Source organism: Aythya ferina (assembly GCF_964211825.1).
Source record: "Aythya ferina genome assembly, chromosome: 14".
Taxonomy (NCBI): Eukaryota; Metazoa; Chordata; class Aves; order Anseriformes; family Anatidae; genus Aythya; species Aythya ferina.
The window spans coordinates 8,311,553-8,326,846 of NC_140312.1; the positions used below are offsets into that span (position 1 = coordinate 8,311,553).

General features: G+C 37.0%; 1 protein-coding gene and 1 long non-coding RNA gene across 15 annotated transcripts in view; one reads left to right on the top strand and one right to left on the bottom strand.

The window, feature by feature from the left end:
- Positions 1 to 12,989, top strand: part of LOC311444734 — a 67,394-nt gene extending 54,405 nt beyond the window's left edge. Inside the window, exons 4-5 of the long non-coding RNA XR_014698028.1 lie at positions 11,077 to 11,137; positions 12,230 to 12,989. This is a non-coding gene — a long non-coding RNA (uncharacterized lncRNA). The remainder of the gene's footprint in view (positions 1 to 11,076; positions 11,138 to 12,229) is intronic.
- EBF1 (EBF transcription factor 1) overlaps positions 1 to 15,294 on the bottom strand; it is a gene marked incomplete at its 5' end in the record, with an annotated part of 274,881 nt that overhangs the window by 3,739 nt on the left and 255,848 nt on the right. For 7 of the 14 annotated variants that reach the window (XM_084536049.1, XM_084536048.1, XM_084536047.1 and 4 more), the window contains 5 exons: positions 3,737 to 4,798; positions 5,165 to 5,359; positions 8,094 to 8,273; positions 9,791 to 9,968; positions 10,572 to 10,637. In XM_084536049.1, the coding sequence (XP_084392175.1) occupies positions 4,731 to 4,798; positions 5,165 to 5,359; positions 8,094 to 8,273; positions 9,791 to 9,968; positions 10,572 to 10,637 (687 nt within the window). In that variant the 3' untranslated portion in view covers positions 3,737 to 4,730. Of the gene's footprint in view, positions 1 to 3,736; positions 4,799 to 5,164; positions 5,360 to 8,093; positions 8,274 to 9,790; positions 9,969 to 10,571; positions 10,638 to 15,294 lie in introns of those variants that run through there. The other 7 variants (XM_084536052.1, XM_084536053.1, XM_084536051.1 and 4 more) reach the window with 2 other exon arrangements.

The following is a 15,294-nucleotide window of genomic DNA, read 5'->3' on the forward strand; positions in this document are numbered from 1 at the left end:
TGTATGCATTTCCAGGTGCTCAGAAAAGGACTTAAGCCCTCAAATCCATTTTTTAAGTTGAATATGCCCTTAACTAACTGATGGCTTTGCAGACCAGCAGCTCATGGTTTTATTACACTTGTAGCATATTTCACCAGCTACGTTATGAATAGTACGTTAATGTTAATTTAGAATGGCCTCTCTTTTGTTGGGTAAATTGCATCATCAGTATTCCTTTATTATGCTTTCTAACCTCAGTTTCTATGGAACCACCACCTCTCCTAAAGAAGAGGCATTTCTTAAACGTCAATAGGTATGATCTTCCACCTAGCTTGACCCCCAGGCGGGTCTGGAGTGTCCGAGTGACATACTGTGAGCAAGCACATCATTACAGGAGATAGTCATGTAAGTTAATGAATAGTACGTTAATGTTAATTTAGAATGGCCTCTCTTTTGTTGGGTAAATTGCATCATCAGTATTCCTTTATTATGCTTTCTAACCTCAGTTTCTATGGAACCACCACCTCTCCTAAAGAAGAGGCATTTCTTAAACGTCAATAGGTATGATCTTCCACCTAGCTTGACCCCCAGGCGGGTCTGGAGTGTCCGAGTGACATACTGTGAGCAAGCACATCATTACAGGAGATAGTCATGTAAGTTAATGATGAAAGCTGTAACAACAATGCATCTTTAAAACACCACTTGTATGGTTATTTGCAAAAAGGTAGAAAACAGATTCGCCTTCAGGTTGGCGGCACTTCATGGGCACATTATTTAAATGCTAGAACTGCCTGCCATCTCAGACATCTGGACATGTAATTTCTTAAGGAAGAACTCAACCCTGTGACTGGTGCTGATTCATTGTGCTTTAATTACAGCTGCAATTATTTGATAAGAACAGAGCCAAAGTAAAAGGCTCACAGATTTGGGGTTGGAGGGGGAGAGGAGGGAAATGTTTTCTCCACAAACACCACCATATGTGCAAGAATTACAAGTCTAATCAGCAAGGAGAGAACAGCTCGAGTAAACTGCACTGATTAAATGAAATAAAATGAGAGGAGAAGGCGAGAATGCAAAACACATCCACATGTTTGCAGCAGGCCATCCTCAGAGGTGACATGTTGCAAGTATACAGCAGAATTTTGATTCCTGAATTTATTATTCAGCAACATTTTTATGTGGAATCACTGTACTGATTGTTTTCACTCCACATAAGGGCTCTTCAAGGTGCTGGAAATTAAGATAAAAGGGATAGAGAGGTGAGTTAAGTTGTTTATGCCCTACAAGAAGACACTCAAAAGTGAATTGTATAGCATTTACTGACATAGGGTGTTTTTTTTTTTGTTTTTTTTTTTGTTGTTTTGTGTTTTGTGGTTGTTTTTTTTTTTTTAAGATTCCTTGCCAATTTTATCAACACTGGATAAAACAAAAACAGCTTTGTTAAAAATAAATAAACAAATAAATCCCAAAAGATTTTGTTTCAAGAACGTCTCACATAACAAGCCCTGAATGCTCACAAGTAGGCCTTCCCCTTGTTACGTGTGACTGAAAATGAAGCAAACCCAAGTCAGGCAATGCTCTCACTGATTTTGTATTCAGCTGCTCCCTACTCTGTTCCTGGGTTCCTTACGCTGTAGGCCAGGGTGTGGAGCCTGGTCTACGGACACCTGCTGACATCCAAGGCATCAATAAAATAGGCAATGACAGCGATGGGTACAGTCAACAAGATTGTAATTCTGCTTGTGGTAGCCCTGTGAGGCAGTCACCCACAGCTAAAGGTGAGAGTGTAATTTTCCCTGTATGAATAAAAGCAAGGGACATGGGCAGGGACTTGAGCCACAGGTTGTGGTCCCAGTTCTTCTAACTCACTGTATTACATTGAGTAATTTGATTTGCTTCTGTCTCTTACCTGTGGATAAGTTTTATCCCTACTAGAAAAGCACTTGGAGATTTCAGGGTGGCACTTACTTAGTAGAACACTGAGGTGGAACAGCAGTGTTTGGACATCAGAAATGTACGTTACAGCACAAAGAGCACTGCCAAGAACAGTGCTCCCTCCTTTACTGCTCAGATAAGCAAGGAGTTAAGCAGATGGAAATGGATAGAGTCTTCCTGTATGTGATGAGTGCAACTGAACAGAATCAGATGGCTGATCAATCCTCTGTTCACACTACTTCAACATGCTGTCCTTTTCATACGTCTAAATTCTAAATATAGTGAAATTTTAAAACAAAATGTTGTTTTGCTTTAGAAAAATTGCATGTACTTCAGAAAATGTCAAAATATTATTCCAACAACAACCAAAAAAAAATCAATCTGAAAGATTCATTAAAACCAAATCGATTTCACCAAAACGGCCAAGAATTGCCTCTCTCTTGGGCCAACATAGCTGTCTACTCTGTAGGATCCCAACCAAAGGTGACATAACTGCAATTCCCCCCTTCATGACTTAGATATTTTCCCATAGTTACATATCAGCTGTGCACCTTTTGCCATTGGAAGCAAACAGTACAGATGCAGATCTTAGCTCATTTTTTCAAAGCATTATTGCCTTTGAAGAGCTCTGAAATTCTGAATTAAATTACAAGGCAAATGACAAAACGATCTCTTTTCTGCCTAAAAGCCTTGATATTTCCATTCTTTCCAAGTCTTCATTTATATCACTCTACTTTTATTCCATAAGTGCTACATCTAGTCATGCAAATTCTCTCAGCTGTAGCTTGTTATTGATCCTGAAAACAGAGATAGCAGTGGGAAACACTGTAGGTATGAGATCACAACACCTCCAAAAAGAGAGGGCAGAGACTAGAAAAAATCAGCAATGGGCATTATTTCTTTTATCGTACACTAATTTGTATTTGCCATGAGCAAATTACAGAAATAATGTATTTTGAGTTTTACAAAATTGCATGGCAAAGAGAACAACAGATAAGCCTAGCTGTTGTTTTAGTGAGTTCTGCTGATATCTGAGCTACATAAGGAAAGCTTGATTGCTTTCTGATGTATCCAGAAGCCCAAGAGAGATAAGACAGCCTCCTTATACAAGGTTGTTTATTTAAGCAATAAGGCACAACAGGCAGTGCATTTCTGAGTCATTATTACAAGCCTCGGGTGGTGTCAGAAGGCATGGGGCTAAAGGCTGTATGTCTTTAACTCACCAAGAAGTTCAGCAATGACCTAAAAATGAACCATCTCTTGGTGGCTCATTCCTATTATAAAAACTGAATTGCTAAATAAAAATTAGGGAAAACACTCAGATCTGTGTGGTTTCTGGGCATTACAGATCTGGATGTGACATAATGAGGAGGCAATCAGCAAGCCCCAGTTGCATCCGGCACTCAGCTTATTCCATAATTGCTTTCCATAACCCAGTAGGCGGAATCTGGGAATTCTGTGTCTTGTGAAAGGAAAAACAGTGCTTGAAAAAACCTTCTCCTGTTACTCGCTTTTTCTCTCTAACCTCAACTGCATACTGGGACAAGTAGAAGAGATGACAAAAACATTAATATGTTCAAAAGTTTCTGGCAGTCAACTCTTACCTTCTTTTTTATTTTTAATTTAGAGGCAAAACATTTTTAGCTGCTGCCTTTAACATCTGTAGCATGTCAGCAGTACCGAATTTTTAAAACGCATAAAAATTTATATTCTAAACACCACAGCTCGTCTGAAAACTTTGTTGTGTATGACTCTTGATGCAGTCTGTATTTATAGCAATTCTTATTGAAGGCACCCAAGTGCTGCTTATGTTTTCCCAGTATTTTCACAATTTCTGTGTGTGCTTGTGTGTATGCATACATCTCCAAGGATTCATCCTTCCAATTCATCGGTGTAAAATGCACTGAGGACAATGCTTCCCTTCAGTCACAATGGATCCCAGCTTTTATGAATGAACTCCTTGCGCTCTGCCTGCATATAGATTTTTCAGCTGTAACAGTGCTATCAGCATTATGCCTGCAAGCCCAGTGTCTGTCTTTTCAGAGGCTGTAGAGTGACATGTGGAGTCTGTGGAGCCATCCTCCCCCTGCTCTGTGCAGCTCCTCCTGAACACAGCTTTGAAAATGAAGGATTTTGTTCCCTGCTCAATGCTCTTTGGATAATTTGCACAGGCACGTGGAAAGGAAAATAGACGTCAGGTCTGGGGGGAAGCACAATGCATACCGCAAAATCTTTCCCACCTCTGGCACAGCTGGAGGCAGCTGGCTGCATCTGCTTAAGAAAACTCCTTGGTCTAAGTGAGCATGAAAACATCTCTCAGCACACTAATGCACTGTGAGGTAATTATACAGAGAGGTTTAGGCACAGTGTTGGAAAATAGGCTGAACCAAACAATGAAATGGGCAGTGCTGGTCTTTGCAGCATCCTCAGTTTGACAAGCTTTTGTCTGCCACTCCCTGCGTCAATGCTCCAGAATGGATTTAGGTGCTAATGCTGGAATACTTTGTAACAAGAGGGGAAGGGATAGAGAAAAGGAGCAGCCCCTTACTACCAACATTTGAAGAGGCTTTCAAAGATGCCCTGCATCATTTGTGGAAATTTATTGCCACAGAAGTATATTAATCAGTGCTAACTAATAATTGCCCTGGTATGAGTTACACTGGAAAATGCTGCTGTTAGTTTGTAATGTGTCTTCTATTTATGAAAGGCAAAGGTTTGTGCCAAGCTCTGTAACGGTCTATTTGCTCTCAGTAGAATCTCTGCACAAGTGTACTATGACAAAGGAAAAAAAGGAAGGGAAGATTGAGTGACGTACTTCAGGAGAAGGCCAGCCCCTGGAGAGACCCTGCAGTGGAGTACTTGCTAGAGTCCACAAAAGACTGGTCTGATAATGGACGACAACAGGGAATAAGAGAGGAAAGAAAGAAAAAGGATGGTATTAGTAAGCTGAAATATTACTCGTTTTTATCATAACAGTAGGTCTGTGCTTTAAGAGACACAGCCTCCCAATTCATCAGTATTAGTCGAGTTAGAGGTAGGGTGGTTGCCAAACACCTGCAAGGTACTAGGTGGGCTGGCGGTGGAGTCCAGTTACTCTTTTGGGGAGGAAACTTTAGGACAGAGGCCACCAGGGATCCCCCACTGTCTCCTCTCCCCTTGGAAAACTCAGTGTCGCTTAGAGCCTCTCAAGGCACTGGGAACTTACGGTTTTGAGAGCAGCCTTCTATGTTCTAGAGCTGGTTTCACTTACCTTGCAGGCTATTGCCGTTGGTGCTGGTGCAGGTGGGAGGAGGAGACGTTTGCGGTCTCACAACTGGCGCAAAAGCACTCTTCTGTTTCACCGCTGAGACCATGTTGGCTGGTGAGAAGGAGAAAATCCCAGACGAACTGCTACAGTTTGAGGGGAGGCTAGTGGAGGAGGCCATTGTTGGACTTGATGGCACAACTAGAGGAAAAGAAGACCCCCCCAAAAGGCATACCTTAGTATTAGAATGTCAGCACTACCATAGAAACAAAATAATCCTGCTGCTTGGATGTACTAAGTCTAATTTCAAAGTACCAAGACTTTTACTGCAGTTAGAGTTCTGGTTGCTCACAAAGTGGAATTGGTCACTGGAGGAAGCACTTTTTAAAAAAAAAAAAAAACAAAAAAAAACTTTTTTTTCCCCCTTCTAAGTGCTCTCAAGGACTCCCTTAATTCTCTTTCAATGCAACAATTATTCTAAGGTTTGGCATCAGCCATTGCCCTGGTCAGAACAAGTGAATAAGGAATCCAGATTGTGCAGGCAACTGAGGGATTAGAAAACTGATGGGTGAGGAGAGTGGTACAAATTTGGATCCGGAATTTTTAATGTGGAAAGTTTTTAACCAGCCTCTTAACCAGCATTTTGAGCAGAACTTTTCTTGCTGGAAGATGGGTGCAGAAAGATCTACACTGTTTCAGACACCCTGCACAAGGTAGACACACCCTTAAAACCTTATTTTACCATATGATGCAATAAAGAGCTTTGGTTCATGTACTTATTATTGAGATTTTAAGTGTATTTTCATGAAAATAAAACCATCTCCTTTTATTTTCAGACCGCATTGCTGACTTCTCCTCTTTGAGTACAAAAAAAAAAAAAGTCATTAGTAAATCCTGTGTTTTCACTCTTTGTCCTGTTTAGAAACTGCATATATAGAAGATGGGGCTATGAATAATTGCGTATTACAGAGTAAAATTAATATCATCTGGGCTTTGCATTATTATTTTATTTGCATTTATGTAGATAAAAATCACCCTATTTAAGTTCTTTTTTGTGAATCTGATATCATATTTGTTAACACTGAGGAAATCAATTAATGGAAATTAAATGTTCAAAGTTTCACAGTCTGACAGATACAATCTTAGTCTGAAGTCACTCTATGTCTGGAAGTACTTGCTAAGGGAGAGCAATCAAAGCACCTAAATTGAATTGCTACTATACAGCAATTAGTTTATTGATTTAATTAAGAATGCCACCTTTTAATTTTCAGGTCATGATTGAAGCATTTTCTGATTCAATGGATTAGGCATTAGCAGAATGACAGATCTACCAAGAAAACCTCCCAAAATATAACTAGAATAAAGAACCAGGGCTGGAAAGTGAAGTGCTATTCTAAAGAGGACTTTGTTCATAAATATGGAATTATACACTGCTTGAGTGTTTTAAATGCATCACTGGCATCTGCTTCCAAAAAGAGATGTCTCATCAATCATGTTGTATTATGAATTCAGAGAGTGCAAATTCTATGACAGTAAATTCAACTTAATAAGTAAGTAAGGTACTCTGCAACATTATTTGTTACATTATTATTAGAGTAAAAAATAATAACTGGTTAGCAATTCTTAAGTTATAAGTATTAATTACATGGGTAAATATTTTATTCTAAATTTGTGGCAGCTAAGAAGCTTTGGAGGTAATTTTTTTGATCAGAGTTGCTCCTCCTTTTCAATTCTAAACTCTAGCAACGCAATTCAAAATAATTCATTATTGCTGTTACATCACTAAACTTAAGATTTGATATGTAAACCATGGTATGTCCAGCACTGTTTCTCCTGTCCATGCTAGGGTCTCAGCCTATAAACCTTTTTATATGACAAGACCTTCTGGCCCGATTCTGCTTGTAGCTTTCTGCAGATGTCTGTGGAATCTGTTATACAACACGAGTAATGTCAGAGGAATTGGGCAGGTCCTATTCATTTAATTTTCTCATGTGAATAGGGACTACTGAGCTGTGGCAGGAAAGGTTCATAGGCATTTACCAACAGAAACATATACGTATATCTATATGTGTATATATACATATTTAAACAGGTTGTTAAATCTTTAATATTATAATGCAGAAAGTTAGTCCTACATATAAATATTTCCATAACTGGGACTGTAGAACATACGCGCTTTATGCCATGGGATGTATGTTTTGTATGACCTGAATCTTTATGGCATTCTCTGTACAGTCACTAAAATACAAACTCTAAGAGCCATTGTCACATTTTACTAAGTTCTCAGTGAAGTCAATATACTAGTTACAAAGCAAATGGCATATAAGCAATCAAGATTAGGCCCAATAGTAATTCATAATGTGTATAAAGGTTATGAGCACATTATTTGCTCAGAGGTCTTGGAAACATCATCGTGCAGCTTATGGAAATGTCAGTCTGTGCCAGTATTATAGCCAACTTTTCTGCCCTTCATATCTTACAGTTGGAAACACTATTTTTCCTGCAGCAAATATACTTAGCCTCCTTCCATACTCACTGCAACAAAAAGTGTGCACCAATAATATTTGATCAACTCCAATGGAAATTAAGTCAGTTATGCCATCCCTGCTTTCTAAAATTGTCAATGTTGAAGACAGCATTTCGTATTTAGAGTACAAGGTAAGTTATGAGACCATCAGCCCAAATCATGAGAAGCGTTATTCTTTTTCAGCCTTTATGAGACTTCCAAATAATAACAACAAAACAGAAAAGCATTGCTGGCAACACCAATGTCTTCAAAGTGCTTCAAAGGTCAGTGGGGGAGTGAAAGAGGAGAGAAATGTCCAAGCTCTGTTTCAAATGCTCAGAATAGAAACTAAATATTGAGTATTACAGAAAAGTCACCAACTCCTTGTAATAAAAATGTACAAATACAGAAGAATCATATAATACTCACTGGCATAGGGAGAATTGGCAGCAGATCCATTCAGGAAGGTCGGAGAACCGCCTAAATTTGACATTCCAGCATTCCCATAGCCATTCATGCTTGTTGTGACAGAGTTATAATTTGTCTGCTGAGGGGTGGTGCTTGGCACATAGCCATGAGGTGACACGCTGCTTGAGTTGCGAGTAAAACCTTTTGTGGGGAGGGAATACATTTAGAAATTGGTGTTAGCCCAAGAGAAATTTCATAAACAAACAGCTACAGACAAGTAATCTGGGGCTCCTAAGGCAGCCACGGTGTGCACAGGGAGGGGCAGGACTGACCACTGCTACCACCAAGTAACCCAAATTGTGATCCCTCACTGCCTGGGTCATTGCTTGTGGGAACTCAAAGAGGGAGGAGGAAGGCTACAGCCTTCACAGGCAACCTGTTCTTTCAAGGAGATGACCATTGGGTATTCTTGGAATACTCACTCTAAAAGAGCTGTTTGTAGGAGATGGAGCAAACATGACCTATGTTTTCCAAGTTAGCGGTACATACTGATTTAAGGTATGTTAAAAACATGTGATTTCTGTTAAATGTCTTCTGACGTCTCTCATTTAATGCATCTCAAATTAGATGCTACAGCACACTTTAGAAAACACGGTAAATTTCTCAAAGTAGTGGAAAATCCTAAGTCTCCTTTTCCTAGTCTGATCACTATGTTGGTAGAGAATAACAAAATTTGATTCCAAGTTAAAATTTGAATTTCTACCTAATTCTGGAAATGATGTTTGGAGAAACTCATATCCAAATACCCAAAAATGAGGATTTGTTTCTAGAAGCACAGGAATACAAAATGTATCTCCACTCCCAGAAGATGAAATATAAACTTCTCTTCCCATTGCATAGCATGTCCATAAAATATTATGATCTGAAAATCATTTCTATTTTTTAGTATAATGCAAAATAATTTTTCTGCCCTTCTGAAAAAGCAGATTCCTTCTACTATTTTATCATTAAAATGGAATTTAAGTTTTGTAATAAAGGGAGCTGAGCAAAGGAGAGTGAAAAATGCAAAGATTTTTTTTAAAAAAAGATGTTTGTCACTTTTTTAACTATAGAAATTAAAACAATATTGATTTGATTTTATGTAAAGTGAAAAATGCTCTATCTTAAAAATGAGAGAAGCTCTGAAAATGTCTTTGTAAATATTTCTATTTTTACTCACTTTTAAAATTAAGAAAAGTCTCAACCTCTGAAAACAATTAGCGCCAATATAATGTCTCTTCCAAAACCAAATCAAAAAATAATGAAGTGATACTTTTGTGTTAGAAAGAAATACTATATAAGGCCCAGACTCAGAGATCATCCATGTTCAGGAAAATATGTAAGTATGTACTTAAGATTAAGTACATGTTCAGGTTATAGAAATTCTTTTCAAAATAGCGGGATTTAAACACAAGTGCAAGTGTTACTCTGAGCAGACAGAAAGCGGTCTGATACATGCATAAGTGCTTTTCCAGAACTGGGGCTGAAGTCACTAAAGAAAGCCCCATCTCATGACAGAATTGAGTAATTCAAAGTTTCTGCATGCAGGTGTGACGATGTCTGTCTGGATGTGCTTCTTGCATTTGGTTTTGAACCATCACTCTCACACTGTTCTGTGTGTTTGCCTGACTTTTATCAGAAAAGGTTCAAAAAGAGAGGAAGACGCGTCTTCTCCTGACCCTGATTGGTGGCCTGTGAGGCTTCGGAAACATTGACAGCTAGTTGACCGCTAAAGGAATTCACTCCCATCATTCCTGCGTGGACTGACGTGTTAGCAAGGGCGGGGAGCTGGTTGTGGTTGCGGGGGACACTGTAGAGTGCTTCTGCGATATCTGCTGCTCTTTTCAGGATTATTTCCTAGGGGACAAGAAGGGTAAAAAAGAATAAAAGAGTTACTAAGTCTACTCTGACAAACCTTTTCTTACATAATAAAATAAAACATTTCCCCGTCCAAAGGAAAAACTAGATGCTTTTCTTTCTAAACCAGCTAGCTGACTGATAGCTGATGCTTATAGATCTGCTTCCTTCATGATAAATCCTGACAACTGTGGTAAGAGAGTTGGAAGCTTCAGTCCCAGTGGCCACATTTCTGTATAACAAGACAAATAGGCAGAATGGAACTGAAGCCTAGGCTTACTCCACCTTAAAGCTAAAATATCTTTAGGGTAAGACTGAAACATCACTGGTGGCAAGAAATAATGCATATCATTGCCCATATCATACAGTCTCTGGTGACAGTGGGCAAATGCCCCCAGGGTTAATAACATGTTGCTTTTGCAAGCACTAAATTCACATACTTTAAAAAGAAAGCAAGCAAACTAAACCCCATTCCAGATATAGCATTGCCCTACATATTTATTCTTGTCTCACATTATAGTATCATATACCTTTAGCCCCTGATCTATCTATACATCTAAGAAATAGCCATGTTTTAGAATTGCTGAAGTAGAATGCATTTACCTGGTTATTATGTGGCATACCATAGAGTGCTTCTACTAAATCAGCAGCCCTCTTAAGTATTACTTCCTGTCAATATAAAAACAGATGTGTTCCTCTGAGTTCAATAAACTCTTTGTGGGGGAAAACAAATATTAGAATCTTTTATATTGTTCTATCAGTTGCACTGTGTTTTGTATTGGTTTTTTTTGTTTGTTTGTTTTTGTTTTTTTCCTCCCACCAGGTAGACCTTAATTTTAACAACTCTCAGCAACCACTCAATGGTGTTAAATCACTAGTTCATCCTATTCACACACACGCTTAATCAAGTCAAAAGGTGAGAATCATTGGTGCTGCAAAATAAAATACATCACTCAATTGTCTCTACCATCTGCACCATAAACCACTCATCGGTTTATTGCAGAATACAATCCTGAGGTCATTTACTAGATTACTGCAATCAATGTCATTCAGAGCATGTTATGAATCCCTTCAATGTGTTTATTTTTTTCTTAATTGCATACTGCAGGAATTGTGACCTTACCCAGCAGGCCACGTTCAGAAGATACCCAATCAGTTCTGTGCTACTGGTAATGTAACCTTTCAACTTCTTTGGTTTGTATCTTGATATGACAGGTCAGGGTGGGAGCCATATACACGAATACATGCAATATGTGAGAATGGCCCAGTGCCATGAAGTGTTTCCTTGAAAAAACCCCAGCATGGACAGCAGAAATTAGAGCAGTCTTGGATATAGCTTTCATTTTGGGACATAAATTAACTTTTTATTCCTCTTTCTTTCTCCCTCCATTTTCCTATTTGTTCTTATTTGTACAGCATTTTAAATGGGCAGTCAAGTAATACTAGCATTTCCTGTGTTCTTACATTTTAAAGTGTGGAAAAATCTCTATCAGGAAAGCTGATAGAAAATGCAAAAAAAAAAATAAAAATAAAAAAAAAATTCATATTCTTTAAAAACACCTAGCAGATTACCAATTGCCTAATCAAAAACAGTCCAGACTGTCCTTTAAGCAAAACACCATACTTTTGTAATTACCAGCCCCTGCATGATACCCTAATAAATTAACATGATGTTATTCATCATGGTATATTTCTGTAGGTAGCTTACAAAAATAGTAACAGTTCTGAGTATTTTACAGTTTTCTACAAAGTTAAACTTTTAGAGTTAAAATATTTTACACAATAGCCATATTTTATACCAAAAAGAAACAGTAATGCTCAATTTTCATATACTGTAGAGTCTGATCAGAAAATAGAGATATAATTGCGTTCATTTTGCTGTCACCATAACCTCTTCAAAAATCCTTGAACAACTCTTCAAATGACAAGCTTTTAGATGCATATTAGCATTTTTTTCAATTTTAAATTCTCTATAATATAAGATAAAACAGTTGTCATACTGCAGTAACTACTTATGACATATATAATGTCCTAAATTCAAAAATGAGATGGAGGATTTTTGTACTCCCAGTAAACATTTAGGCTTGCCTTTGCTGCACACCCCTCTCCCAGAACACACATTTAAATTATTTTCCACATATGAAGTGAGATGTAATATATAGATAGATATAGAAAGATTTTTGAATCACTACATTGAAACCAATTCTGAGGAGTTAGTTTGCTACAGCCTTTCTTTTCTTTTTTTTTTTCCCTTCACATAGCTTGACCACAACCATTAGCTGTATAATCATGGACAAGCAGACTACAAGTAACGTCCAGGTACAATCAATCCTTATTGCTTTACCAGAGTCATCAGAACACTAAGTAGCCCTTTTTTCCTCATGTTGAAGATACAAACTGGAGAGTAGAAGTGTTTCTGAAAAAAATGTTATCTTTTTCAGATATGATTGTAGATGGAAAATTACTACACAGGTGTTTGACTTTGCAAACTAGGATTTATTTCACTTCAGTAGAAATTGTTTGCACTATATATTTCACTAATGCAAAATTAAAATGTGATACAGAGCCCACAAACCGCTTTTGAATATTGTTAACCTAAGCTGTCATTATGCCAAATTACTAAAAAAAAAAAAAAAAAAGGAAGTTTAAATAGTCAATTCTGCTCCACCTGACTAATCATAGTTATTTATGTTATGCTGAGCTAAAAATCTCAGAATGCATCTAAAAAGAGATTGAAGACCATGTTAAAAAATTAGGTAATTACATGCAATCTTACAGCTGCTCTACCTAATATCAAATATATTCCAGTTCCTAAATATTGGAAGTTATTTGATGCAATATTACGTTGTATGTAAATAAAACTAATTGTCATGATGTTTTACTGAAGTATGCTTGACAAATAGCATTCAATTTTCCTAGCTAGTCAATGGTTATCTTTTTCCAATATCTTTGTAGCCTGTAAATTTGAGTTTCATACTTTCTCTAACAATATTTTCACACAATAAAAGCATTTCTTGTTTATGACATTTTCAAATCATACAAAGTAGATTTTACACAAAAACTCCTGTGTCAGAAGAGCTGACGGTAGTTCTTACAGACACAAAGTAGCTTTAAAGATACACGGTAAAATGCTGCTACAGGCATGCTCAAGGCATTAACTTTTTGTTTTCTGAATGCAGTTAAACCTTTTGCAGCTCTGCCTAAATTACCGTAGAAGCTACCATTATGACTTCACGTACAAAGGAACCCCCAAAGTCCTCTATAAGTTAGAGCAACAGACCTTGCAAGGTGCTTGGATTGCGGTGACCAGAAAATTGTTCTCACCTCCATGTCATTACGCTCACAGTGAAGCAGCCCCCGAGCATGTTTGTGTTCGGGATCTAATATATTGCCTTTCAATCAGAGCTGAGAGCCACTGAACACATAGACAGAACATGACGAGCAGGTCAGGAAAGCAATAAAGATTTTACAGAGCTGTCCAAGGTGCTAAATTTACTCAATAATGGGTTTGGCACCATAGTGTTAACCTCTCATTTACTACCAGTTTGAGGGACTAAATTGAAGTAGCTGACTTCATTTACCTTGAAATGTATATTTTATGACATTATGTAAGTAGATTGAAAGGGCACTGCAGTTTTAACAATTTAAAGGCTAGAGCATGTTTAAGATGAAGCTTGAATATTTATTGTATATTGCACTTAAACTATATAGTATATTAAAATGCATTGATTAAATTTGTAAAAGGTATTATAAAAAAGGACAGCTAATATAAAAGATCTATGTCTTTTAAAATCCAATTGATACTGTATGTTACCACTGCAATGGTGATAAACAGATAGATAGGTGGACAGAGAAGCAGACAGACATCAAAAAGTGAGTGAAACACATCCTACAAAAAGAAATGACTGCACAAGCTCAAGGTCTGTTATTCCAGATTTCTTTTGTTCACAGAAATTATTCTTTGCCTTCATCACGGAAACATAGATTTTCCTAGCAGTAAGTGGGCATCATGTAAGGTCCTTCCAATTGAATATGCAAGTGGAAATATTTCCTGAAGAGACAGAGTTTGACTAAAGCTAATATCTAATTTATGGGGGCATTTGTCAAAAAAGATCCACTCTTCTACTAATGTTAAAAGTCTGACAGCTTTTGGGTTAGAATAAAGGACTATGCAGCATTTCGTTTGAGGACCTTCTTGTCTTTCATTTTTTGTCAAATGACCATCATTTTATTTCTACAAAATAACAAATGAGAAAATATAGAAAAGAGTAAAATGTTATAATATACTACTTTATTTAAAATATTACTTAAAATATTATTATAGATTATTTAAAATATTATTTAAATTATCATCATATATTACTTTTTAAATTATAGTCTATTACTTTAGAGATTAAATACGATGCATCAGAACTCTGCCCTTCATACAGCTACACAACACAGATCCAGAGTCCATTTCTATTCCAAAGCTGAAGCTGATTTTCTACTGATGGATTTGTTATTATTATTATTATTTTGTGAAACAAAAATGCAATGAACTATTTCTATCAGATTTTCTTCCTGAAAATAGTAAGGGATGTTTACATTAAAAAAAAAAAAAAAAAAAAAAGAACAGGTGGGGTAGTAAAGTCTGCTGTGACTTTGCATATTCCAAAATCACTGTAGGAAGGATTATATAAAGCATACAAGAATGACTGTGCTTTTAAAGCATGATGATTATAATTTAAATAAAATCCTCTTCTGACTGAATGTACCCTGGACCAAAGTTACAGTGACTTTGCATGTTTTGTTTGTGACATGCATTTGTTTTAGTAGGAATTCATTAATATCATAAAACTTTCATTTCAAGTTTTATTACGACAGACACATTTTGTGTCAAGTTCTATCATGATGAACAAATTTTGTGACAGCTTTAAAAAAGATATCTGCTGTTGACATCTGCCTTTTTAAAAAAAAATATTATTATTATTGGGTGTCTAGTGAATATATCCACTTTTGTCCCAACACTGCTGTGAGTCTAATCAGGAAAAGGGTATCTAGAATTATAGTGAGTTATTCAGCTTTGGTAACTAAATTAGACAGTGTTCAAGATACTTGTTAAATGTAAATGAATTTTGTCAAGAAAAAGCTGGCCACAATATATAATACTCATCAGCCACATATTGTATTATTGAGACCACCAAAGGATTTATGTACTTGCGGAGGGCGTGGGGGGGAAGCAGTTCTAGCGGACTGTGAGGCATTTATCTTATGTGTTGTCTAGATATCATATCACCTTCTAATGCTCTTTAGCATTGTAATACAAGAGAGAGCTCATTCATCTTCT